We start from the raw sequence: 25,729 nt of genomic DNA on the forward strand, positions 1-25,729 counted from the left end.
CCTATTCCATTAATCAGGCTTAAATTTACTCCTTAAATTTACTGGACATTCTCTTTATATTTCATTACAATAAAACATAAAGGGAAACTTTTATTCTAACTTTTGTATCATATTATTATTTCAAAAGTGGTAGCAAAAAAGAACAATATCCTAAAGAACTGTGCATCTCTTCACAATTATACTATAACACTAACTGGATTTCCAGTATTCTGGCACCTTTCCTAACACAAGATAGCATCTTAGTCATTTTTGTGGGTATCGCCCCATGAGAGTTCTCTAGAATTAATGAAAGTAGTCTGATGCAGTTTTACAGGCAAGTCTGCCAAAGAAAGGATAGTACTGGATTAGGCCATTATTACGAAAAATATTTGCAGCCTATTGACAGCCACCCAGCTCCAAAGATAGCTCAACACTTCAGAGGGAAAAATAAAAAGGTAAAAAAAAAAATGAGGTAAAAAACAAACACGTAACTTTCTAAAACTGTTGTTACACACTGTCTTTCTTTAGAATTCCAGGAGACAGAAGAACTTGTAAAAAAATATTAACTAATAGATCTAACTGTAGAAAAATGATAATGCAAAATACTATTTCCTGTTGAAATAGTAAGACTTACAGATGTCGTCCAAATGCAGAAATTTATACATCTTTTACATTCATTTTTACTACTATTCTAAATAAAATTCCATGAGCTTCTTTTCAAGGTAATGATTAAAGGCCAACTATCACAGCTTTTCCAAAAAAGGAAGAAAATCTCCATCCTGCCCTTTCATTGTGTACAAAAAATGGCCCCTACCAAAAGAGTGGCGTGCTCAAAATACTGTAAGCCTAAAAAGTCTGCACATAGGAAAACCTTCCTATCCTTTTCAAAGATTTTGGTTGAGAGGAAGAACAAAGGTTAATTTCCTCCTCTTGAATGATAATAAAATGTAACTGAAGTCTCTCTTAGGTCAAATTGGTGAATCCAAAATCAAAAGCTGATCAGAACTATCGGTAAAGCGAAGAGGCACACACTGGCTGTTCCAGAAGAGAGGATCTGCAGAAAAGAACACTCTTTACATTGAGTATGAACTTGCCTTGATATAACTCATTGAGAAAGCAGTTAGAGCCACTGTGTAACATGGTAAAGAAAATGCTCAAACAAATACAATAACAGAAGAAAGAAAATAGAGACTGTTCATGACATTTTTTTCAGCAATGGATAAGATAATTATACATTTGTTTTGAGACTTTTGCATGTAATTTGGTTCTGATGTATATTTTATAATTCTTACAACATAGACTTGTACAGATAACTATTCAAGGAATAGATGCACAGAGTATTAAGGTCTGCATATAGAATATCCACTCCTCCATGTAACAAATGTCCCTTTTTCTAGCAACTCTGTCCATGCTCAAGCACCAGGATTCAGAGATCAAAGAAAACTGAGCATAGAGGAAACAGGGCTAAATCCTGCTATTTCATGAGCCCCTGACTCTGAAAGAACAAAGTAACAAGATAGGTTATGGAAGTGTTGCAGACTTTGCCATGGCTGTTCAACAACTGAAGCTGAGTCTCTACCAACACGGCAGAAAGCAGAAAGTATGGTTTCAGCTATCTGTATGCGACGTGAAAAACATCATTYCTCTCTAATGTCTTCATAAATAATCCCGCAGAATTTAGTGTAGCTACCTACCCTTGTTGAAATAATGATTTCATTCCATACAAATGTGCAGAAGAAGAGAGTCATGTCAAAATTTTGCCTAACATCACAGACTAATTCATTAGGTGTAAATCAACTTACTGAGAAGGTGAGCTATGAAGTTCAGCTATGATGGTAATTTATAATATTTATAATTATCTTGCCACAGGTTCATTCACCTTCAGTTTAAGGATATTAATTAATTAAGCTACAACAGTTAAATCATGTCACTAAAACTCCATAAGCCTGGAGGGACTTGCAGACTTACCTAAGACTATGTCTTACCTACTGATTGCATCACAGTCTGAAACTTTCGCAATTGTACTGAGCACTTAAGGAAGCCTAAATTTGACATAAATTAATATATTTTTGCTCCACAGGGCAGCTTCCAAAAGTTAGCGAACACAAAAACATGAAAAATATAAATTGTATGCACTTCAACAAATAATTAATAACTTACTTGTTTTGAAAATCTAGAAGTTCACTGTTAATTTTTTCAATATTTAAATCATTCCAAAGTATTTCATTGTATCCGTTGATATTAGCAGTGACTGAATTATAAAGACTGTAAAGTTTCTGAAGCAATGAAAGCTCACGTTTAATTTTGTGCAGTTCGGGATACTCTGTTGCAAAATTTAGAAGAATAAATTTGTGAGCATTAATTAGAAATAATTGTACTCATAGACATAAGTGTATTTCTAAATTTGATAATAAATATATGACATCAGATTTTCATTCCTTTAGATAGTGTCTAAWAAGACAAACTTTTTCAATTACATTATGTAAGGACGTCAGATTTTGATGCATGATAATTACTTAAATTGCTCAGTTTGTAATTACTTAAATTGCTGCACTTATCTCTAGCAGTGATGTTGAAAAAGTAGCTGAATTGGCTACAAAGGAGTATACTGTAGCTTTATAGAAAAGCTGAAATACTCTCCAATTAAGTCTTCACCATTTAGTTAAGGGGGGTGGTGGATTTTTTTTTTTTTTTTTTTTTGCATTCAAAATAAACCTGTAGAATACACTATGCACTTTAAATTTTTAAAACACACCTCTCTAACTGAAATGTTTTATTTGATTTCTCTTATTTCCTTGGCATTTCCCTGTATATATATCATGGTTATTGCAAATGCCTTCAGATAGAAAAATGGCTAAAGTTAGTATTTATGAATTCAAGTGCGTTTCGAACTTTCTGCTTTAAATAAAGCAGGAACTAAACTAACTAACCAACTAAATTAACTAAACTTAATTCCCACTATGCTTTCCAAAACTTGAAGTGGGTCTGACTAGGGACCCAAGATAATATAACACCACAAGTGAATTCATTCTGTATCTGTGCATGGTCAGTTTGGATATTTCATCAACATGTTCCTTATGCTGGGACACAGTGTGGAAACATGTTTAATTCTGAACCAAAAAAGCAAGAGAATTAAGCAGCTGGACCTGGGATGTAGGAACAGTGCATTTTTTTCTTTCAATGGATGTTTAGGTAAGGACAAATTGACAGTCACTGCTTCACATGAATACTTTCAGATGAAAGACAATTATAACGGACTACAATTTCCTATAATTAATTCAGCATTGAAGGCATTTAGCAGGGCCCACCAGAAAAATTTAGTAGCCTAGGATCAGGTGTCCATGTTCCCTGACAGACTACCTGTGATAGGAAGACCAAATAACTTTTCTCCACCAGAAAAAGTGATATACTTCCTCCACAGTTCATCAAATTTGGCTTGAAAGACCTGTAATCTGTCACTTGCTTCCTGGGGAGGAACATCCTCCCTACTGGGGCCCCTGTAGAAACCAAAACAAATTCAATACAACTATCAACCATATAGGTTTCACAAAAAATACAACAGAAGTTTAAAACACAGACATGACTTACTGAAAAGCATTTAACCTTTTAAACACTTTTTCCTTGAAATTTTCACAAAAGATACTAGAATCCAAAGTACAATTTTGCATCCCCCAAATTACACATAGAGTATTCCCTGAAGGAAATCCCAGTATCTCTTCTAATAATACAATTCATTGGGGTTATCAACACATAATATTAGAAACAGCTAAAAAGATCTATAAATGTTTTATCTCTGTAATTTGCTATTTCTTTTCTTCTGGAAAAATACATTATAATGATGATTTTCTTTTATGTTCTTACTAAAAATGGAAAGATAGCAAGTATGATTCAGGGGTGAAAACTGCGGTAGCTGATGCTTAGCCATAAATAAGCAATTAGAAAAACAGAAGGAAGACTTTGCCCTAACGAGTAGATCTCAGCTGGTAGACTGAGTGTAATTTCCAGCTTTCAGGTCTGAGACCATTTCTTGGCTGCATCTTAACAAAATTTTGGGATGATAGCTGCCAAGTACCTCATGCTACTGTGCCATGGTTACCTCTAGATTGAAATAAAGGCACAAGGGCATCAGAGAGTAAAAAAGCCTGGCTGCTCTGCAAGAGAATCCAAGCCAGGAGTCAAGTGCGGTAACACAGCTGGCAGAGGTAGTAGCCTTGGCAGTTGGGACTCAGTTCCACACTACCCAAGCAAGGTGAGGTAGGCAGGCCTAGCGATGGTAGCCAGGTTCAATTTAAAGTTCAGATCTCCAGTCAAGTCAACGTCACATCCAAGGTCAAGCTAGAAAGGCAAGTCAGCAAGTCTGGGAGAAGAGCAGGTCCAGTGGTGGTGACCAAAGYCAGATACAGATCACCAGGCAAGTCCATAGTGACAACACAGGTCTGAGATCAGACCAGGAAACGAGTCTGTAGGTTGGGGTCCAGGTCTGGATCAGTGGGGCCCATGGCCAGGCACCAGCATTGCTGCACTTTGGCAACGGCTGTAGCTCTGGCAAGGCCAAGCATTAGAATCTCAACCTAAAAGCAGCTCCCATGGGAAGAGGAGCACTAGCTGAGGCTTCCCCATACAGCTGCCTGTGAGTGCTCTCTCCAAGGTCACCAGTCTAAGTGGGGAGCCCTCAGATACACTATCTCTAAATTGGCCCTGAGCCTAAGAAACCAAACTTCCAGGAAGAGGGATGTTCTCAGGTCCTTACAATGAGGAAAACAGCAGCACCAATATGTTTCCACGAGTTCTTCATCTGGACAGCTCAAGAACTAGGACTGCAAATAGCACAACACATGCATCTACATTAGCAACTTAGTGCTCTAGACAGGTTCCTTTTAGGTACAAATTCACCTTTTGTTTATAGTTGGAATCTTAAGGCATGCACTCAAACACAAATACAGCTTCAATAAGCTTCACTCCTGGTGAAGACAAGGTTGAAGGCAAATGCTAGGTTATTGCTTGGAGCACCCTGCTTGTAACAGGAATGTAAAGTACGGGATGCATCTTCTCCAAGACCCTTCAGCAGTTTATGCTCTATGCTCAGGCATGGTTAGTAACAGCAAAGTAGCCTGTGACAGCTGTATAGAAAGCTGCTTCACATTGCCTATGGGCTATAGACTCGCAGGGCATGCCTAAGCATGCCTGTTAGCAGCTGATGTGAACTCCATTGCCAATAAACACACTGCGGATGAATCATCCTAGAACCACAACAGATTGTGGCAAACCAGACTCTTGTCCTTCCTTGTGTGTCACATCAAGTTACCAATGTAGATTTGTTCTATCAAGCACATATGCCCCTTAATTTGAAGAAAAACAACATAAGCATGCTTGTAAGGAAAACTCTGAACTTAGTAACATCTAGAATCTGAATCTGCACTCACTTCCAAGGCATTACATCTGCACTTAATATAAAATATCTCCTTAAGTGTCTTGTTGAGTTTAGAATCTTCAAAAAAATTTTAATTTTGGATCTGGATTGAGAATCTGATTTTTTCCCCAATTTATTAACTCTTCTAGATTTTCACCCCAGACTCCAGCTCTGAAATTATGGGACAGAATCTGTGACAATATGAGTATATGCCCATCTTGTATTATTTTGAAATTAGACTTTTTTTAAAATCTCCTGTTATATATACCTAGAGACTTCTGTATGTTTATTTTCCTGCAGTCTTTTAGATACAYCATTTTTTAAACAAACACTAATGAAGCATAATGGTAATGCACCACAATCTACCTACTTTTCATCATAGTCTTTATAAAATTCTGCAGTATCAATCTGGAATTTTTGTACACCACACAGTAAATCTGTTTTCATGGTTGGTTGTACCTTTAGGAGCAAATCCTCAGCCTGTAGTGCCTAAATGCAGAAAAAGGAAGAAAAATATGCATCAAACAAAAAACCTAGAGTTTCTTAAGTAATAAAATAATTATTTAGGTTTGCTCTAGACATAAAAAAAAGCTGACAAAAACTTTGCTATATGTATTTGAGGAACAGTATGACATAGCTATGATACCTGCATGTTTAGGTTCTTCCAAGCATAAGCCAATCCATCAACTCTTTCTGCGTTTCCATCTTGAAAGAGTAGACTGTATTTATGAAGCACAGAATAAGAGTCTTCTACTGGTCCAATTTTCATTTCAATTTTAATCTCATTCTCTCGAATTTCCTTCAGTGCTTCCATTGCTCCCCGTACATCATCAAGGTCATGGATAGGCCTGTTTAATCTGTTCCTAAGATTGTCAATGAATGAATAAATTTCATCCATGTCTGTGGCAGACTTTTTATTCAAAGCTAATCCAAATGTTCTTTGTCTTAAGCGGCATTCCTGAATTAAGGCTATTTGCAACATCTCTGTTGTAATATCCACTGATTCCAGCATGCAGTGCTTTGGCAGTTCTCTGATTTGGATTTCCAATTGCTGAGGAAAAAAAACAAGTGATCAATTTTTCTAATTTCGTTACAATTTCTCTGACTAGTACAGGGTTTTTTAAAATACATATAACACTTACAGAAAAATAACTAATTTGAGTTTGGAATTCTGCCAGTGTTGGGTTAGTTTCTAAAAATTCCTTCACTTTTTCTTCTGGATCCTAGATTAAAAGAAGGTTGTTTTAGTTATTTTTTAGCATTGGTATTACAATGCTAAAAAGCCTACATGGGAATTAGCTGCCTAATATACTGTACAGTCACAAATGATCCCTGTCTAAAAGCTTAAGATCTAAGCATTAAAATCAAATTATTTTGCTTGACCTGTTTTTTCCAACTCTTGTTCTTTATATAGTACTCTTTAAAGCATTTTAAATCTATCAGTAATTCAAAAATCGATACAGATTAGGGTATCCCTTATTCCTCCAAATATTACTATGAGATTTACAATGTCTGTCAACCCCCAAAAGCAACTCACATCCTCGAACTGCTTGTAGAAATATTATGGCAATTGTGCTGTTAGTGGCTGATCAGCTCAGCCATCCTTCCTCTTCTTGAAACAGCATATCGAACTAGTAGGTACAAACATAGGAGCAAGGAGCATTCAAAGTCAGGTCATTTGGTGCAAGCAGGGAAGGATGGATCTTAGAGAACAGAGTACCTTTAGCTTGTTGAAGCTTGCTGCAAGGGGATAGAGCCCTGTGTGTGATATCTCTCCTTTAAATAAGGCAGACTATTCTGTGCTCATGCAAGATTTTCAGTGTCACCAGCACCTTGGGCCCAATATATGTCCTAAATTGTGGATTCAATTACAGACAAACGATTGTTATCTTTCTCAATGACCTCCATCTACAATCTGCACAGTGATACTTCTGAGAGGCTGTTATTACTTTTCTGCCAACATGACCAGTAACAGTTACCAATCGTCTTGCAGAAATGATAAAGAGGGGAAATGATGCCAACTCCTAAAGAATTCAGAAGTTAAGGAGGAGTTTCATCAACAATTTCACAGATTTTATTGAAAACGAAGCAGTATCATGATTCTGCATCATCCAATCTGATTATGCCTGGTTTGGTGAAAGGATGTACCAGCATTGTGTGGTTAGCTCAATCAATAGCCTCAAAAACTGAAGCAACTAAGCATAAGATTTGGACTCCCACATGCCATGAAGAGAGTGTTCAATGTCAGAAGTGAAAATATCCCAATTTGGCCTAAACTCTAACTGCAAAGGTATCAACATGAGAGGAAATGCCAGACATTGTGGTTGTTAATAACATAGACTATGACTTGATTTAGGAAGGGGAAGCTAGAATAGCTGGCAGTTAAAAGATAAGATATCCTGACTGTGTTTTGGCCTAACTACAGCACCTTTGGCATCACWAGGTAGCACCTTTGGCATCACTAGGTAGCATCTACATAAAATTATATTGCATGAAATATCTCTTGCCAAAAACGTTCCTCAGAGCTTTATCATCTATGTGATTGGAGCTAGTTCCTAACGAAGACAATTCCATCAGCTCAGATTCTATTCTGCTTTAGAATCCTTATTAATGGAAAGTTTTCCTTGATTGATTTTATCATTTTTATGAAGAAACAAAAAAGCTGCTTTCAGCAATGGTTGCTGAAGGAGAACTAGCCAGTTTAAGGTTCAGGGGCAATTTTGTAGTCTGATTTTTGAAAGACTCTGCTAAATGTTTCCTTTCAGAACCTATACAGACAAGATGCCTTCCAAAGCTACTCCTCATCCTACTGTAAGAAAGATGGCAAGTTTCTTCTTGCTCCCAAAATTCTTTTTGTTGTTCTTCTGTTTTCTTCTCAGATGGTTTAATTGATATGAATGGCAAGTTCTGGTCAATAAAAGAGGAGAGAAGAGGTATACGGATTTTACTATGACACCAGAACATCCAAAGATCATCCTACAGGCCCTAGAAAGCTAGAAAATGTTCAGGACAGGAGGGGATGTAAGACAGAAAGCATGAATCATTCTTTCTACAGAGCACACAGTCTAGTTATACAATCTCAAATAGTTTATATAGTACAGTTCACATTATAGCAAAAAAATTTATTAAACATGTATTTAACCTGGTTCCAGATGTCTGAAAGTTTAGAAAAGCTGTTTAGAATATCCACTGCTTCAGYTTTAAGAGATAAAATAATTGTGCTTAGCTGGATCACAACTTTGTTTATATCCTTATGCTCGATGATCTGTTTGTCTAAAGGTTTCAGTGCCACCATCCTGGCAAGTTTGCTATCATCCCCCAGGTCTATGGCAATAGCTTGTTCAATCTGGCATAAAATAAATGAGAATAAACATCTGTCCAGTAGTTTTACTGAGCAGTCCAGAATGTGAAAAATTAATACAGCATACATCCAGAATGTGACAATCTAAGTAATATATCACACATAGTAAAACACTTCTAAGAACAGTTAAAAAGTGCAAAGTAAGAACCCACAGGTGAACTCCCTATTCTTAGCTTGCATCATTTTACARAACTATAGTTGCAGTATCAAAGATAATTTTATAAAAAATTGCAAYGTGGAGCTCTGTGATAATGGTCTCAATTATTTCTGTCTAATATACTTCAGATACAAGTAAAACTGTACTGTTTCTTGCTCCCACAAAACTGTTCAGGCCTTCCTACTCTCTTTAGAATAGAGTTAAACTCTAGTCCCATTCTTGGCCAAAAAACAGGGCTGCAAGCAGTGGAGAGCTGTTGCTTGGAAATAAGCAAGCTTGATCAATTCTGCTTGATGTGGCGGAGAAAACTGTGAATCCATTTCACTGTTCCCTAGTTTTTTTTTTGTCTGCAGGACTTGAATGGTCTTTTTAGGTGGTCTTTTAGAAGTCTTTTTTTTTTTTTTTTTTTTTTTTGATTGACCAATCAAGGAGATATTTTTACATAGACACATTGCAGCACAGATCTGTGTTTTTCAAGACTAAGATAATAGCTGCAGGCACAGGAGATTAAATTACAATTGAAAATATTTAAAATACTAAAATTTTGAACAAACGGGGAAACAGGAAAATTTCTCCTCCTCCTCGGAACTGGAATTATCTCCTTTCTCAAGATAATGTGATGGCCATAAGAGGTCTACTTGGACAATCAAAATAAATGATTTTTAAAGGTCCCTTCCAGCCTCAACTGTTCTGTGATTCTGAATCCTGAACATGGAAGAGTCTTTTCCTGTGGCAGTTCAGATATAGCTTGCCTAACAGTTAGTTCTCTTTTCAAAAACAAAATTGGATTAAAAAAGAAAAAACACAGCCTACAATACTGTATTAATGGTGGCTAAAAATTGATGATTTCCACTAGTATGTAGTGATTAGATAAATAGGAAATATCTCTTTTTTCCCCCTCCATTTATTCCAATCTATTTTGTGCAAATTTGAGTGTCTATCTAAAAAGAAGACTTTCTTTTTTATGGATGGAGGGAAATGAAATACTTTGTTAATTGAATCTGGTCATGTGTCCCACAGAGATAATGTTATGTTTATTTCATTTGCATAGGTCAGAATTAAGGCTATCTGAATACCCTAGCAGTGCATTTCTATATTTCAATAAATTTGACTTCTTGGCTAGCCTTCAGACCTTCCAAAGGCTTTGGGGTCATTTTTATGACAGTTTAAAAATATTTGCAATGTATTTATTGTAGCATTGCAGATGCTACAGTAGCAGCCTGGAAGATTAGCACTTAAAATAGATTTTGCCTGTAAGAGTGATAGTAATTTATACTCAGTGAGTAGTGCACATGCATGTTATTTTTCACTCACTATCATCATCACATCTGAATAATCTTTTTAAAAGATTTTTCTGAAAGCTACTTTTGACGTTAGTGTTAAAAAATATGCAAGTTTAATGGTTGTTACTCTTGAAATAATTACTTAGTATAGAAATTATATTAAAACCTACTTTCCACTTAACAGGAAGATTCCATTATATAGAATATATTCTTAKAAAATTAAGAACTGTTAAATCAAATATTGAAATTTTAAAGTAATTAAAATAAAAATACTCCACCTGTTGCTGCTTATGATGCAAGTAAGCAAATTTCCACAGGGGAATACCTTTGGCTGCTGTTAAAATCATATTTACTGCTTTGTTTACAGCACTCTAAAAACAATAAAACATTCAGAGAGATTATGCCTAACAAAGGAAAAATTCTCTAGATAATTCCAAAATGGAAAAAACATACCACAGAATATTTACAGGAAATATTCTAATAAGCATTAAGTAGGATCACTAAAAATACAAATACAAATAAATAAAAATATAATATAATAAAAATACACCCAYGTTAGAATGCCCAAATAAATTTGTCTGAATTTGTGATAGGATTCTATAACCTATACAGGCAGTTGTATAAATTATATTATTTTTCTATCTACTGTATTTTACGTTACACTTTGTTGTCTGATTTTTTACTGACACCACCACTAAGACTGTAAATGAAATCTATAAAAGAACTTAGCCATTGATTTTGAGAGTGACAAATGAGAAATCTACAAGTCAGCATTATAACTAACTGATACTTTGTGAATAATTTGAGACACCATAGAAGATTTTAAGTACATGTGCAAGAATTCTACTGAATTAGCATAAATCTATATAGATGTTTAAATTCTTCCATAGTTTAGGGCATCAGGTTAATTGAATTTTTCATTACGTCTCACTTGCTACAGCACAATGCTGATTTCCAAATGATATTTCAGACTGATAGTCTTTGTATATTCTGTAAGAGTTTAAAGAGAACCAGGCCATGTCAATGGCATTAATTTTTATTTTCACATTTACTTTGAAATGTTTGCATAGTAGAGGGTTGTGCACAGGAGTTCCTGAGTCTCCTGGCTATTAATTTTAATACTGACTAAACTTGCATATCTTGTTTTAAAACAATGTGTTCATACACRTTTTACCAAAAACGACAGACATGCAATTTCTTTGTTACCTGAATATCTTCAAGACTTGGTCTCAAGACAACATTTGGAATAGCTAGTTGAATTTCAGCTTTGAACAGAGGAACCCTCTGTGTCTCTACAGTCTTGGTCATCTGATATTTAGAGTCAACAACACGTAAGCGATGTCTTAAGGACTCCAAAGAAATCCTTGTGCCTAGATAAATATAATATGTAAGTGAGGTTACATTTACCACAAAAGTTGTGAAAAAATCTTTCAATGATATTAAAAAGATAGCATATCTGAAAACGAAAGACTCACATCTGACTAAAGAGTCAGTATTCTTCTGATAAAGCTGTCCCATCAGATTATAGTAGCTACAGGACAGACATTCTTGGCAGCGTATTTTCTGTTTCATGTCAAGATGTGCGCAGGCATATGAATCCTGGAGTGTTAAAAGGGAAAGCATTAGGAAATTACCGTATTACCCAGCATGTAAGTTAAATATCAAATACCTAACTAGGTTATAAGAGGTTATATATTTTACTTTTTACAATGTAGAGGTCTTACCTCCAGAGTACTTCTCACATCTGTTTTCAACTTGTGCTTAAGAATATCTACCAGTTCATACATAGAGCATTCCACTTGCTGGCTTTGTCTACAAAAACAATCTTACAATCATGCACAGAGAATCAAACATAAGAAATATTCTTTGGTATTTTCCAGGCATATCCTCCCCCTTGTCCCACCTCACTGTGAAGAGCTGTATGTACAGGGAAATACACATACCTTTCATTTTTCTCTTATTGCTTGGGCATACAGAAAGTGTGGGACAAGTATACACAACTCAATTGTATTTCATAATAATTAAAAATTTTATTTTTTATATTTGTATAAAGTAAGAAAACGGGCATTTGCATCTGATTGGGACGTCCTGGCATTAAAAAAAATCAAGTGATTAACATTGGGATGAGGTTTTAACTCTTTTTAATTCATTTTTCTTGCTACTTTTTATAACATAATAATAAGAAAAACATGAAATGAAATGCTAGAAAATACAGATGCAATTTTACATCTGCTGTATTTAAGCTACTTGCGAGTTTCTCCCTGCAGTCCTGAGACTTTGCTTCAGACTAGCACTCTGTTACAACAGAATTTTAAAAGTACACTACCTATGTATAAAAATGTAATATATAAATAATCCCTCCCAAACATGGTCTTCAAATCTATGCAATGAATAAACCTACTGAGACAGTGTGTCAGCAGCAGAGATGGCAAGTTTTTCCGTCTGTTCCAGGAAAGCAAGTACATCTATAGACTCCTCTTCTGGCAAAGTTATCAGAGCAGTGTTGGACATATCCTGAAGAATTCTTTCAATTCTGCATTCCAGAGTGTCAGCTGCTTCTTTCACTATATAATCCAAGTCCCTCAGGGTATCATAAGCATTCTCAATAACTAAGCAAGGAAAACAAAGTGAGAACAAACCATGTAAAGTGGGGAGGAGGGAAAGCAGGGAGGGAGCAGAAGGGCAAAAACAGTCCTTTTACAACACTATTTTCCCCAAAGTAAGGAGTCAGAAAGCTCCTTCTTAAGAAAAGAGATACTATTGTAATATTTTGTACTTTTTTTTTTTCTTTTTTAACAGTAGAGCTCTTACTCCCTCAGAGCAAGACACTCCAATACAGTGACCAATAAAGTTTAGTAGGATTAAGGGATCCTGACCAATTTCAAGAAACAGACTGATTCTGCAGTCATTTTGCTTCCACTTTATGCGAGCTGCCACTAAAAGGATGATCAGGGATCCTCATCATTTTCCCTAGCCACAATTTCCCACTCACTCTCTTCTGCCAGCAGTAGTATTTGTGAAATGATCCTAGTGGAAACTAATTTAGTAGAAAAAAAACTGTTCAGCTGAATCATTCACTCCTCAGAGCTGCACTACATCACTCATATACAGCAACATAAAATATTTTATACATACACAATTTCTATCACTCACAGAATTTAAAGGCACATATTTCCACTCCTGAAGGAATACCTAGCAGATTTTTCCACCTCTAATTACAGTTCTAAGAAATGTACAGAGAAAAGGTTCATACTGTTGAGGTATGCAGACAAACTGCCTACTTCAATCTGTGGCTATAGGAAGACAGAAGTGTAAGAGACTACAAGACATAACAGATAGCAAAGATGGTGTAGTATGCATGCAGCTGGCCAACCTTAACCAGAGGTTACCTTAACAAGATGTCAACGTGATAAAACCCAGACCTGAGTAACATTATTCATATATAACAAAATGGGGGTAATATCTTAACAAAATTAGTGACCATGGTACAGATCAGTAAGGCAACCACACCAAGAATACCAAAAGAGGTGCCAAAATCAGGGCTCACTAGGGCAAGAATAAACAAACAGGGGTGGGTTGTTTATTTGGGAGGGCATGAGGGTTTGGGAGCAAAATATGTATATATATGACAAAGCAATTGATGTAACCAGGACTGTTCAAAGGTGGCTGTCAAGTAGCCCCAGCTTGATCACCACTGTTTAGAGCAGTACATAAACCCATCCTCTCCACTATACTCATGTCTGATTTACTTTCATAGTCAGGAGGGATCTGGCATGTTTTTTTTCCCTGGCACTGAAACGGAAATACTTTGACTGCTCTTCCTAAAATTGACAAGAAAATAAAGGGAAGGTATTACCTAACAATATCACAATCACCTCGCCTCTTCCTTCACTTAATACATACATTTATTGATGTTTGAAGAAGTCCATGATAACTGTGTGAGGCCCAGACTAAGTGCATCCTCAACTTGTCCTATAAATGGTTTCATCAGTGGTTCCAGCATAAGAGGAATTCTATTCAGACATTCTCTGTAATCGATCAACAAATCCTGAACTCTGCAAGACACAGCCGTGTTTTGAATATACTTATTTCGGATACTTGAAACATACAAAACTTTGGACACACTTTCTGTTAATAAAATCTGTATCCATATGAAAATTAGAAACTCTTCTTAGCTCTTCCTATCTCAAACTAAGTCTCCTTTTGTTTCACCCACACCAGAAACTGACTGGGGGAAAAAGTACCTACAGTAAAGTGGCTGCGATCAATTTGGAACAGCTTTCTTTCATGGAAAATGATTTACAGTCTAAAACAGCAAATTGAGAGCACAGTATTTTTGTTCCTTTCTATTTCACAAAACATGGTATGCAAAGACACTGTTAATTTGAAAAGTTAGATCCAAACTACTCAGAATACCAAACTGGAAAGAAAAAGAAGCCAAATTCTGAACCTAGATTTGTCTATGTAGCTCAGTGAAAATGACAGAGCAATATAAACATGAATTGGAAGCCAATGCAACTCAGAAGTCAAAAATACATAATATGTTCCCTACAAGACGTGTTGCAAAAAAGTGACAGCTTGCTTTTCTAATTGCTTTTTGAGGTTAACTGTAATAATCTGGAGAGTAATCCTGGTGCAYAGATGCGTTAGCAGTACCACTTATGCTGCACCTGTCATAGTAGCAGAAGAAAAGAATGTAAACAATTTCTAGTAACAAGATGTTTGTGGAGATGGGAAGAACTGCATGTGAACAATATTACTAGGAAAGTAAAGGGAAAAGCGATTAAATTTCAATTAAATTCCACCAAAGACAAAAAATTATAACAAGTACATGCAACAGGGACAAAAAACTAGGAAAACTTGCAGATGAGAATCAAATCCAAAAAATGTTCACTAACTTCATTTGATGTCTTTTAATCCGTTCTTCATCTGCACACAAGCGAAGGACCACATCTGGAACTTCAAAATGCATTTTTTTCATGTATTTTGCTTCATAAAGTACTTCCAGGACCACTGGATCCATGTTTACAAATAATTCCTTCATGTAGCAGTACAGGAAAATAAAAAAAAGAAAAAAAAAAAGAAAATACGTCAGTAGCTTGGTGGTTGCATGTGGTATGACACATCTAGAAGACACAGCAAGATACAGAAGACTAGCCAAGAGTCTATACCCATGTTTAGATTACTACACAGATATTCAGACTCTTGTACAAATAGTTGGCTTTTCCAAAGCAATAATCAATTAATAGCTCCCACTGATTTCAATTTCCTTTGACTTAGTATACTCTCATCAGTTAGTGGCTACGTCTTCCCAAGTCTAATTCTAGTTTTACAGACAACCTTCTATGGGAGTTAGTTTCCTTCTCATCTCAGATTCTCCATCTGTAGACTGGGGAGGAAGATTGCGAGGGTTAGTCTCTGTTCATTTCCTGGGACATAAAATGCTATCAACATGCTAAATAAATTTCTAAAGTAGTAGCTATCCACTATGAAATCATGACAATTCAAAAAAATACCACACTTCGTTACTTCTCTGCACTATAGCAGAGAAAAATATCTGTAAAACACTTGTAAGAACAGTAAGAATTTGTCTTGGAGAATATTTCTGAAATTGAACTAATGAATGACTATAATATACTCAACACAGTGATGTTGACCATGACAGAAAAAAACATTATCTAATTAAAAATTCATTTTCTTGACTAAAATTCTAGATAACAGAAAATAAAACATGGAGCAATATGTAAAAAGATGTAGATAAGTCAATAATGTAGTTATATTTGCTGTTTACTGTCTCTTATGTACCCTGAATGAGGCTGGAGACTAATGGAGACATGATTAAACCTGTATCCTATACATATAAACAAACATTTTTCTATGTATATAAACAAACATTTACTCAGATTAAAGTACTTCATTTTTCAAATCTTAAAGATTAAGGTTGTGCTTGTCTGTCTACAATATTACTAAAGCGTCACAGGTAATAACAAACAGTGCAACAGTATCACAAAGAATAAATCCCATTTACCTTGGTTTCTGGATGTCTGAACAGTAAGGAAGAACACAGAGCATTTCTAGCTTGGTTAGCAAACCTACACCAGGCTCTGTGATAAAGTAGTTCAAATTCCAAAAGAACTGCAGCCATTTTGTTGTAGCTCTTAACAATCTTTTTCATTTCCAGTGTCTGCAAATCATAAAGACACACACACACACACACACACACACACACACACACACACACACACACACAAAAACCCCATTTAATCAGTTCTATTACAGCCAAACATAGTAAAAATGGTATCCCCTAGGACTTTCCTCAACACCATCAGGAAAACAACACAGAGCTTTAAGCTATACTATTTCAGAGATAAAACAAAGAAACACAGAAAAATATTTAATAATTCGGTTATTAAAAATACTAGCCCATGACTAATCTGTTTTTATTAAAAAACTACTCTAAAGAACGTAACTATTTTTCTGACTTTTTCTTCCTATTCTTGTTTATAAAAGAAAGTCTATACTATGAGCTATATATAGACAAGCTATGAGCTTGGCTATAAAAGAAAGTCTATACTATGAGCTGTTTTCACATCGAAGAAGCTATTTAAATGACATTTTTCATTAAGTGTACCTAGTAGCTGAGTTTAAATGAGTCCTCCTCATTATAGGGTATAGCAGACAGAAGGCTCTAAGGCTAGGTAGATGGTCAAAAGTACTATGATCATGAGTAATATGAGTCAAGCCCCAGTAGAGACAAAAGAATTGGCCTAAGTCAAGATGAGGCACAGAAAAGTAAATTTAAGAATTTAAAAATAAATCATGTGCCTGTTAATAATATGTTTTAAAGCTTAGCATAAATAATCCTCTGCTAATTTCCAACCTTCAGAAGTGTGCTTTTCTTTTTAAGGAATTTCATTGGTTGGTCAATTTTTCTGTATAACTGCTGAGCCCACATAATCTTCCCTGTTACCTAAAACAGAAAAGATATGAGGTTAAACTTCCATGAACTTAAAAACAGACAAACAGCAAAGTATTTTCTTCTCTCTCATTTATTTCATTCTTACTGGTGGTATATTACGTAGTACAGGTGGATTTTCTTTTTGCTTCTGATAGAGTTTTCGAACAAAGTCTAAGTCTCGGGTGTACTGCTGAAGGGCAATGGTATACTTCTCATTAAGATCAATACAATTTCCCCCAATTTTTTCAAGCTTCATCAGAAATCTCAGCATCTGTTCAGTCTAAAGAGAAGGATGAAACATTTACTGCAGAAGATGCTACTGGTTCAGACAGCTGTTATTCATAAACTGTTTTTTTTTATTTATACAAAGTTATTTTCTAAGAAACAAAGAAAAACCCATCCAGATAAGTCAGTGGATTTATTTAGTTTTAGTATTTTGTCTCACATAACCTGTATTTACCTCAACATAGCTTGAATTAACCAAAGTGCCACCATCACAGTATACTGGAATACCAGTTAACTTCTTTCGGATTTTGAAATCATCACTCCTTTTTTTCTGTAAACAGATGTGGCAGAACACCTACACCTTTACTCCTGCTTCATTTATATCTCATTTCACAGTCAGGGCCTGAACCAATGAACTATGCTGACACCAAAGTAACAGCTAGCAGAGTTGATTTCATTACTTGTTCCAGTCTGAGAGGAATAACTTAGGAAAAGCAACATGAAAAATATATGAATGAGCTCCTGAACAATACAGCTTAAACTCTGAGTACAGCTCCCCTCCTAACCCCCCCAATATTTAAATCTAGCAGTAGTTCTTTAAAGTAGTCATTCATGTTTATAGCATTCATTCTATAATGTAAAAACACTTGAAAAAAAAAGTTATTTGGATTCATCTTTTGTAATAGATGGTTCTAGACGTTTTTCTGACAAACATCTTTCCATGGGCTTTTTTCCCCATTTTTTTATTTCTATCAAGAATTACATAATTGTCATTCTTTTCAGTATAAAAGAAAAAAGCCAACTACCTGATGAATCTGTTCTGTGTTGCAGCATTGAGAGGTGAACAAGAAAGTTTTGAAGGAATGGAAACTGTTCTTACTAGCATTACATATATTATTACTATATATTGCATACATAAGATTGGCAACATGTGGAAGCCCTACTACGCTGAAGTCTTATGGTTGATGAGGCAATGAACTGAAAACTTCCCCTTGCACTTTCAATTCCTCTTCCACCTCTGCACTAACATTTGAAGACAAAGGCTTTATCACCTTGATCTTTCCAATAATGGGATATTGGGCTGCAGTGTAAGAAGTGTTGAATTCTCCTCGCAGACTGGAAATACAGTTTAATTATCTGTAGTAGTACTACTCCAGAACTTGGAATCTGTGTCAAACACACAATTAGTTTTCTTTCACTGGGCTCAAAAAACTGATGTTGTATGCCTCACAAGACCTTTGATTTGTTTTTTCTTTTGTTTTTTAAATATAATCTTCAATCCCTAATTTTCAAGAGGGAAGATAGGGAACAGCAATCGGAATTAAGACCACAGTAGTGAACATTACTCATGGACTGCAAGTGAGTGCACAGAATAAGGAAAGAAAGCACTGAAAGAGAGCAGCAGAATAAGAGGAAAACAACAAGTCAGTCTGAAGAGAGTGACAAAAATCGGGAAATAGGAGTGTTAGAAACATAGAGGAGGACTATCCTAGTATATCAGTGGCCTGGGTAGAGAGGTATGGGGAACACCAGAATGAAGAAAGGAAATAAACTGGGAAAAAAAAGATAGGGCTATAAAATCAGTAATGAAAGATAGAACATGAAATTGGCATCAAATAAGTAATCACATCAGCTTCCAGCATTCTTGCAAACTATTTTTAGAACATTTGTAATAGGCCTGACATCCTCCTACATTATTTCAGATAGCAACCAGGACAATAGATAACACTGATGGTAACAGAATTTTCAATAGGAGTTGTGGATACTTAGATTTTTTGAATACTCAACAAGGGTTTAATTTGCAGAATACTTACAGTTACAGTCTTCTCAAACCAGGAATCTACAAATTCTTGTATGGACTGGTACAATGCTGCAATTTGGCTCTTAAATTCAAGGTAATCTTTCTCAAACTAGAAAAGGGGGAAAAAACAACGTCTATGCTGTTGCATTCATGTCGTCCAAATTTTTTCCCTAAAGGTTTTGGGGAATTTCCTTTATCCGCCCAGTAAATTTGTTTAGCACTGAATAAAGAGAACAGGGAAAACACCACTAACAAAATGGAGCATTTACACTATAATAAAAGCAAACAAATTTTGCTTTTCAACAAATAGATTGTGTGATTAAAAGCTCATTTCTGCAGACACGAAAGAGTATAGAAGAATAAAGACAAGCAGAAGAAATCCAATAACCTAATTAGAGAGAACAGACTGATCTGATCCAGCAACTCACAGGCTATCACAGGAGGAGGCTCAGTCCATTGTCTAGGTGTGAAATCCATCCAGAAGAGTCAATGGGAAAGGAGAGGCTCTCTAGATCACATTCCAGGACTGCAGTGGGTTACTCCCGAATGGGGTATGGGACTCATTATAGGTTGCAAGGAAAAAGCATTTTGGGTTTGTACAAGACTTATTATGGGATTGTTAGGGGAAGAAACAAAAGTAGGGACCGAGGTGGTTTGGGGAGGAGCATGCATGGGAAAACAGAAGAATAACAAAAGGAGATTGTCCCATATAAACTGCTGGTCAGTACTCTTATCTGTCCATGCCCTGGACCTGATCAGCACAGTCTGTCCTTATTGCTGTCTATTTCTAACCATTTTCCTAAGTGATACGGCTCTCCAGTCCATACACATGTGTGTATAGGGAGATCTAAGCGTCAGCAACTGCAGTGGTGTCCATGGTTCATAGGCACATGTGCCCCCGTGATGCCAGCAACTGGAGAAAACAGAGTGTATGGAGGTCTAAGTCCCTGCAAATGGAATAGAGATTAGGGGTCATAAGGGCCCATATATCTGTGCTGCCAGCAACTAGAGACTGGAGTGCACGCATACTGTGTGGGTGTGTATGTCAGTGTGAAATGGCTAGCGAACATCAAGCTGGACAAGAAACTGAGTAGGCCTGGAAACCAAATATTGGATAGCTCTAAGTCTGGTCCAGACACTGAAGAGACCAGAGTGGTCTGAGAGCTGGCTACCACAGGACCAGGAGGGCCAAGCCAACTACTGAAGAGATCATGAAGTTTGTGTGTGTACATCTGAGTACCAGCAACTGCAGCGGAGCTGTGAGCCTCAGAGGCTTGTGTGTCCAAGAGCCAACAGCTCCCCAAGGAGGAAACCAGGGGCCAGCTACTGGATAGACTAAGACCAGCTACCAGAGGAATCCATAGTGAGTGGGTGAGTGTGCAAGTGTGTGTATTTTTCTCTTTTTYTCCCTCCACAACCAAAAGGTTTTCATCCTAATCAGCCAGAGAGGGTAGCAGGAAGAGGCTATAAATGCTGTTTGTAATTGCATGAGTGCTGTGTTTTCTGTGTTGATCTGTATATGTTGCTGTATATGCATATAYGCATTGTATGTACATATGTGTTTGTACCTATTGGGAATACTCGCTCAGCCTTGTGACTGACTGGACCTGGGGGGACATGGAGCTGGTGCAGCCTCATCTCCATTGCACTACTGGGCCAGATTTGGCAGCTCCTAACAAGATTTACATTGGGTATTTATCTGTAATAATTTTTCTTAAAAGTCCAAAACGCTGAGGGCCTACAAGAAGAGTTAGATGCAAACTTCCTTGCTCAGAATGCACTCTACAAACTTAGGCAGACAATCCATAAAAACATCTTACTTCAACCATTATAGAAAAGCCAAGCAACTTGTAAACATTTCCAAATTCCAGTTAACAGTAAAACATTCTCTTTCAGAAAACAACTACACAGCAAGTAYTACAGATATGTAAACCAATATCCAGTTAGTAGAAAGCCAAAGGTGCTCTAGGCCTAAATGATTAAAGGGAAGTTCATGACAATTGCAAGCGATAGTTCAGGAATGCAGGGACAACAACATTCCTTACACTTTCATTGTTAGGATATCGATCCAGTAAAGCAAGCAAGGCTACAGATCAAAAAAGCAGCTCAATTTCAGGATGGGCTAAATGAGGWGCCTTAAGCACCTGAGAAGTCACTTTAGTTCCAGCCACCCTATTCCGCAATGGAAGGGGTATCATCCATTTCTCCCTCTAAAGTGGTCATCTACATGCCAATATTGCCTTTACTACTACATTGAGAAACACTGCATAACTCTCGAAAGCAGATGAGCTGAGTTTAGTGTCTTGACCTCTCTGTATTAGTTCCCTATCTGCAATTCAAAACGTATGCCACAAGTAAGTTTAACCAAAATTGTTTGTATTATCACCTATCACACAAAACCTGGTTTATCAAAAACCTAGTTTATCAAAAACAATAATAAATTAAAATTAAATAAAAAGCCTAATTTAGCCAAACAATTTCAAGAGATATTAAAAGATGTTAATGTATTAGAATTACAACAGAATACTACATGCATTATTATTAAATTTAATTCTTTTTGCATATTTCCAGTGAAAAACACAGGTTTAAGGGACTGATTTTCAGAAAAGTGCTGAATGTTTATACCTCTTGTTTTCTGTGATCCAGAACATCGTATGTTTTTGATTTGGTGTTTGCAGCAATGCTCTGGTAATGAGCACTGATCTCTTCAATACCTTCTATTTTTAAATGCTGGAAGTCTAAAAGGCTTTCCATAATATTGCTCATATCTGAAATCTTCTCCAAACGTTTACAGAATGTATCAAATTTTCCAAATATATAGTTTTCACTAATGATAAAGTAACAGAGGTGTTATTACACAAATAGAAATATTTTTTTAACAAGTTTTTTCTATGTGACCTACATGTGTAACATATATAATTGCTACCAATTTTCCCATTTAAAAAAATCTATGCTGTAATAATTACAAATCAAGTTAAAAGCCCTTTAAAATAGTGGATATGATGCAAGTAATGCTTAATTCTTACATACATCATTATCAGCCCTTTACCCTGTTTCATAGGAGTTATTCTTCTAAATAAGATATTTGAAAGGAGATAAAATGACAGTGCATAATGCTAAGACATGCCCCATGCGTTAAATATCAGTATAGGTGAAACTCTAATTGGCAATGTGATTAAATACCCTGTTCAAACTAATTCAGCTGGATTCTTTTCACTTATGTTGGTGACTCCTGGATTTGTTGGGATTTTGTACTTTACTTAAATATATGTAGCAATGCACAAATTCCCCTGAAATTGCCTTGGGCATGTGCTATCTCAACAAAKGACATATTCTGGCAAAAATCTGTCCCTGGTTTCTTCCTGAATAAAAAACAAATACAAGAGCATTTTCTGATTATCAGAAATGTTACATTTTAACTGAATATTTAACTGTTCGGGTAGCCAACAGATATGATGTTATCTCATTTATAAATTGCACAAATGAATATGATTCAATATTTGCGTGTATTATTTACCTGAAATCAAATTGCCTGTCACTTGGATTTTCTTTTAGATTTTCCCTGATTCTCTGAAAGGATGCTTGGTACTGTTCATTGAGGAAAAAGCATTGTTTTATCCTCTTAAGCAATTCTCGCCTGAGGAAAAAGACACAAAAGATGGAAAAAACATCCTAACAAACAGTAGAAAAAAATATAAATAAAAATAGAACATTTCAATCAGGTGGGTAACTTTGCAAAACAAGAATATGGACTCATACTCACATCAAACCCATTCAAAATACGAGGACCGCATTGAAAGTTTTTGTTTTAAGTTTGTTACATAGATTGGAAATTACTAAGATTAGGTTTCAATATCTTCAAACCAAAATTGTCAGAGCATAACCCAGAATAGAATTACACCCTGTGCCAATTCTACACAGAATACTTGGTAAACAAGTCTGAGCCACTTTCCACCAACCCACATACCTCCCTCAACAGAGACTTCAATCAAATTCTAATTATGCTCCTGGCATATTATTGCCTTCCTCAAAATGACTTTACTATCCACTGCCAGCAAAATATGCAAGATAGCCAAACTTTCAGATAAAATTTCCCCAGTCTGTCACCGAGGTTTCTTTCTGAAGTACCTCAGCTCCCAGTTCTAATGGGTGTTCTGGTCAAACGAAAAACAAAAAAACCCAMCACAACTGGGACAAAATATCAGTGTTGTATATACTGATACATATGCATTTCAATATTTCAATAACCATTTTCTCCACAATACATTGTAAGCTTGGTTCTGAAGAATGCTTAATTTTACATAACATACCACGAGTGTTCACAAGCTTAAAATTAAAATTAAAATAGGAATTGGTGTTTGATAGGATCAGGAGTTRCTTATATTTAGCTTTGCAGCTGCCTTAATGACTAACCTATGATTTTATCTCTAGTGCTAACAAAAGAAGCTGAAACTGTAAAATTCCATCACCTGTCCAGGTCCCAGATTTTTGAAACACCTTCACTTAAATATGCTTTGCATGTTTTAATCAGTTGATTAGTGATTTTAAGAAGAAGAGATGTCATACGCTCTGATGTGTTGTAGTATGGTGATGTACAGTAAATCATACAAGCAGTATTCATTAAATTGGGTATGTGCTCCATCATTGTTACCTACAGCAGAAAACATTAGAAAGTTAACAATTCAAATTTCCTAAAAACTAACACAACATTGAATGTGACAGCTCTGGAAATATGTTTGTCAATGGATAAGTATCTTTTTGGTTGTAACGCCCTGTTCTTGTAGACTTCCTATTATGAATTGGACCACACAATTTACTTGTGAGGACCTAATGCACTGTGTCCAACAGAAAAAGTGGTGAATGGGCAACAAATGAATGAATAGGTCTTTATCCAGACTGGAATTTTCCAACAGAAAAGCAGAGGCTGGGCTCCCCTTTGACCCCTGCCTCCAGTATGTTTAGGTCCTATATTCTGCTTTGCAAAGGAATGTGTTATATAAGGCCCATTGAAGTAAGGACAAGGAGACGTAAGTTGACCTCTTCTCATTTTGCCTAGGGCTATATGGAAGAAAAACCTGGAAATGGGAGGAAAGGCATCAGTGATCTCTGTCCTACTGAGAACATTTAGACTGTAGAGTTCCATGTCCCAAAGAAACATGCCAGAAAAATGCACGCAAGCCAGATACACTGAGAACCAGAACAAGATACAGTGCCTGCCCTAGAACTGGGTAAAATTGAATGTTTACCTAAAAGCCAAGCCCAGTATAGCAGAATGGTGAATATTTGCAGAAGAAAAGCAACAGAGAACGGCATACTAAAAAGAGTTGAGCTTTGACCAAATATTTAGAAAACGAGTAAGGAGTTAGACTATGTAAAAAGCCTCTGAAACACATAAGCTTGGACAGTTTTACCAGTCTGCCATCCTCAAAATTCATGCTCTCACTTAAAAAATTAAATCAAAGACCCAAATGGTTGTGAAAATAGTTATGATAATTAGAACCAGGATGAAAGCAAATATGTGCTACCTGCAAGAAGAACAGCTGCATCTATAAAAGAAGTGCAAGCTTCCCAAATTCAGCTCAACTAGATGTTGGACTCTGAGGGCTTAAAATAATTTTATGAAGCTTGCATTAAAAAAACCACAAGTAACTACTAACTGAAGCACATATAAAGGAAGAGGGACCATATGTAAGACAGGACCTCACAAACACAGTTCAGCTGTCATCTGGTTTGGCAGAGAGCTGGGAAAACACATTTTGCATATCCTTCCCATGCCCTTCAATTACCATCTGGAATGACAGCTGTCTCCTACACAAGAAGTAATATCATCTCTGGCTTATTCAAAATCTGCATGCTTAATTCACTAATGCCATATGAGTTAACCTATTCATTAATCATTGGAGCTCAATTAATCATTAAATATTGGAGTCAAATACAAAAGGAGAAATGTCATTCTTTCCAGCATCAAAAGTCTTTTTTTTCTTTTCTGAATTTTATATTAAGTGCTTTTATTAAAAATATTACTTACAGGTGAAGCTTTGCCAAGCGAATCAAAAAACTGTTCCAAGCTATATAAATATCTTACATTGTCTTTAGCTTCATTAGCAGCAATTGTTACATTACCATCCTGAAGGTGAAAAAAGCAAATAGAATTAATAATATTAATATTTATTGAATAGGTTTCGTAAGCTTTTCCAATGCACACTGATACAAGACAATGATTCCCTCTGGAAAACATTTTCCTCATAGAAGGTTTCTCAAATAAGCCATTTCTTCTTTACAAAAGACAACTGTTTTTATGTGCAAAAATTGGTAAGATCTTCCTGGCAATTAGCAGTATTTGTCTGTGATTCAGAGGAAGTTCTCACTCAGTCCCCCTCAAATTGTCTCTTCCTGATGGAAGCACTGTAGCATGGTTTTGCTAATCTGACTTACAATTACAGAATGGTTCCACTTACAACTCTTGTTATGTGACTATGTGTATATGTATGATTGTTTTTTAATTACCAGTTCTGTAGAACTTGGATAAGATCACTGAAATATATCAGAGTGCTT

At 36.0% G+C, this 25,729-nt stretch overlaps 1 protein-coding gene across 1 annotated transcript in view; it reads right to left on the minus strand.

The window, feature by feature from the left end:
- LOC146592626 (dynein axonemal heavy chain 5-like) overlaps positions 1 to 25,729 on the minus strand; it is a 164,818-nt gene that overhangs the window by 122,027 nt on the left and 17,062 nt on the right. Inside the window, exons 12-32 of the mRNA XM_085310691.1 lie at positions 25,203 to 25,301; positions 23,644 to 23,825; positions 22,692 to 22,811; positions 21,800 to 22,001; positions 19,188 to 19,283; positions 17,255 to 17,428; positions 17,071 to 17,160; positions 16,219 to 16,374; positions 15,089 to 15,228; positions 14,094 to 14,245; positions 12,592 to 12,799; positions 11,915 to 12,002; positions 11,666 to 11,789; positions 11,397 to 11,560; positions 10,469 to 10,561; positions 8,532 to 8,735; positions 6,532 to 6,612; positions 6,036 to 6,440; positions 5,760 to 5,878; positions 3,340 to 3,476; positions 2,140 to 2,302 (exon numbers count right to left, since the gene is read on the minus strand). Coding sequence (XP_085166817.1) covers positions 2,140 to 2,302; positions 3,340 to 3,476; positions 5,760 to 5,878; positions 6,036 to 6,440; positions 6,532 to 6,612; positions 8,532 to 8,735; positions 10,469 to 10,561; positions 11,397 to 11,560; positions 11,666 to 11,789; positions 11,915 to 12,002; positions 12,592 to 12,799; positions 14,094 to 14,245; positions 15,089 to 15,228; positions 16,219 to 16,374; positions 17,071 to 17,160; positions 17,255 to 17,428; positions 19,188 to 19,283; positions 21,800 to 22,001; positions 22,692 to 22,811; positions 23,644 to 23,825; positions 25,203 to 25,301 — 3,197 coding nt within the window. The remainder of the gene's footprint in view (positions 1 to 2,139; positions 2,303 to 3,339; positions 3,477 to 5,759; positions 5,879 to 6,035; positions 6,441 to 6,531; positions 6,613 to 8,531; positions 8,736 to 10,468; positions 10,562 to 11,396; positions 11,561 to 11,665; positions 11,790 to 11,914; positions 12,003 to 12,591; positions 12,800 to 14,093; positions 14,246 to 15,088; positions 15,229 to 16,218; positions 16,375 to 17,070; positions 17,161 to 17,254; positions 17,429 to 19,187; positions 19,284 to 21,799; positions 22,002 to 22,691; positions 22,812 to 23,643; positions 23,826 to 25,202; positions 25,302 to 25,729) is intronic.

This window comes from Rhea americana, unplaced genomic scaffold (genome assembly GCF_003343005.1).
Source record: "Rhea americana isolate MKP2758 unplaced genomic scaffold, rheAme1 scaffold_323, whole genome shotgun sequence".
Taxonomy (NCBI): domain Eukaryota; kingdom Metazoa; phylum Chordata; class Aves; order Rheiformes; family Rheidae; genus Rhea; species Rhea americana.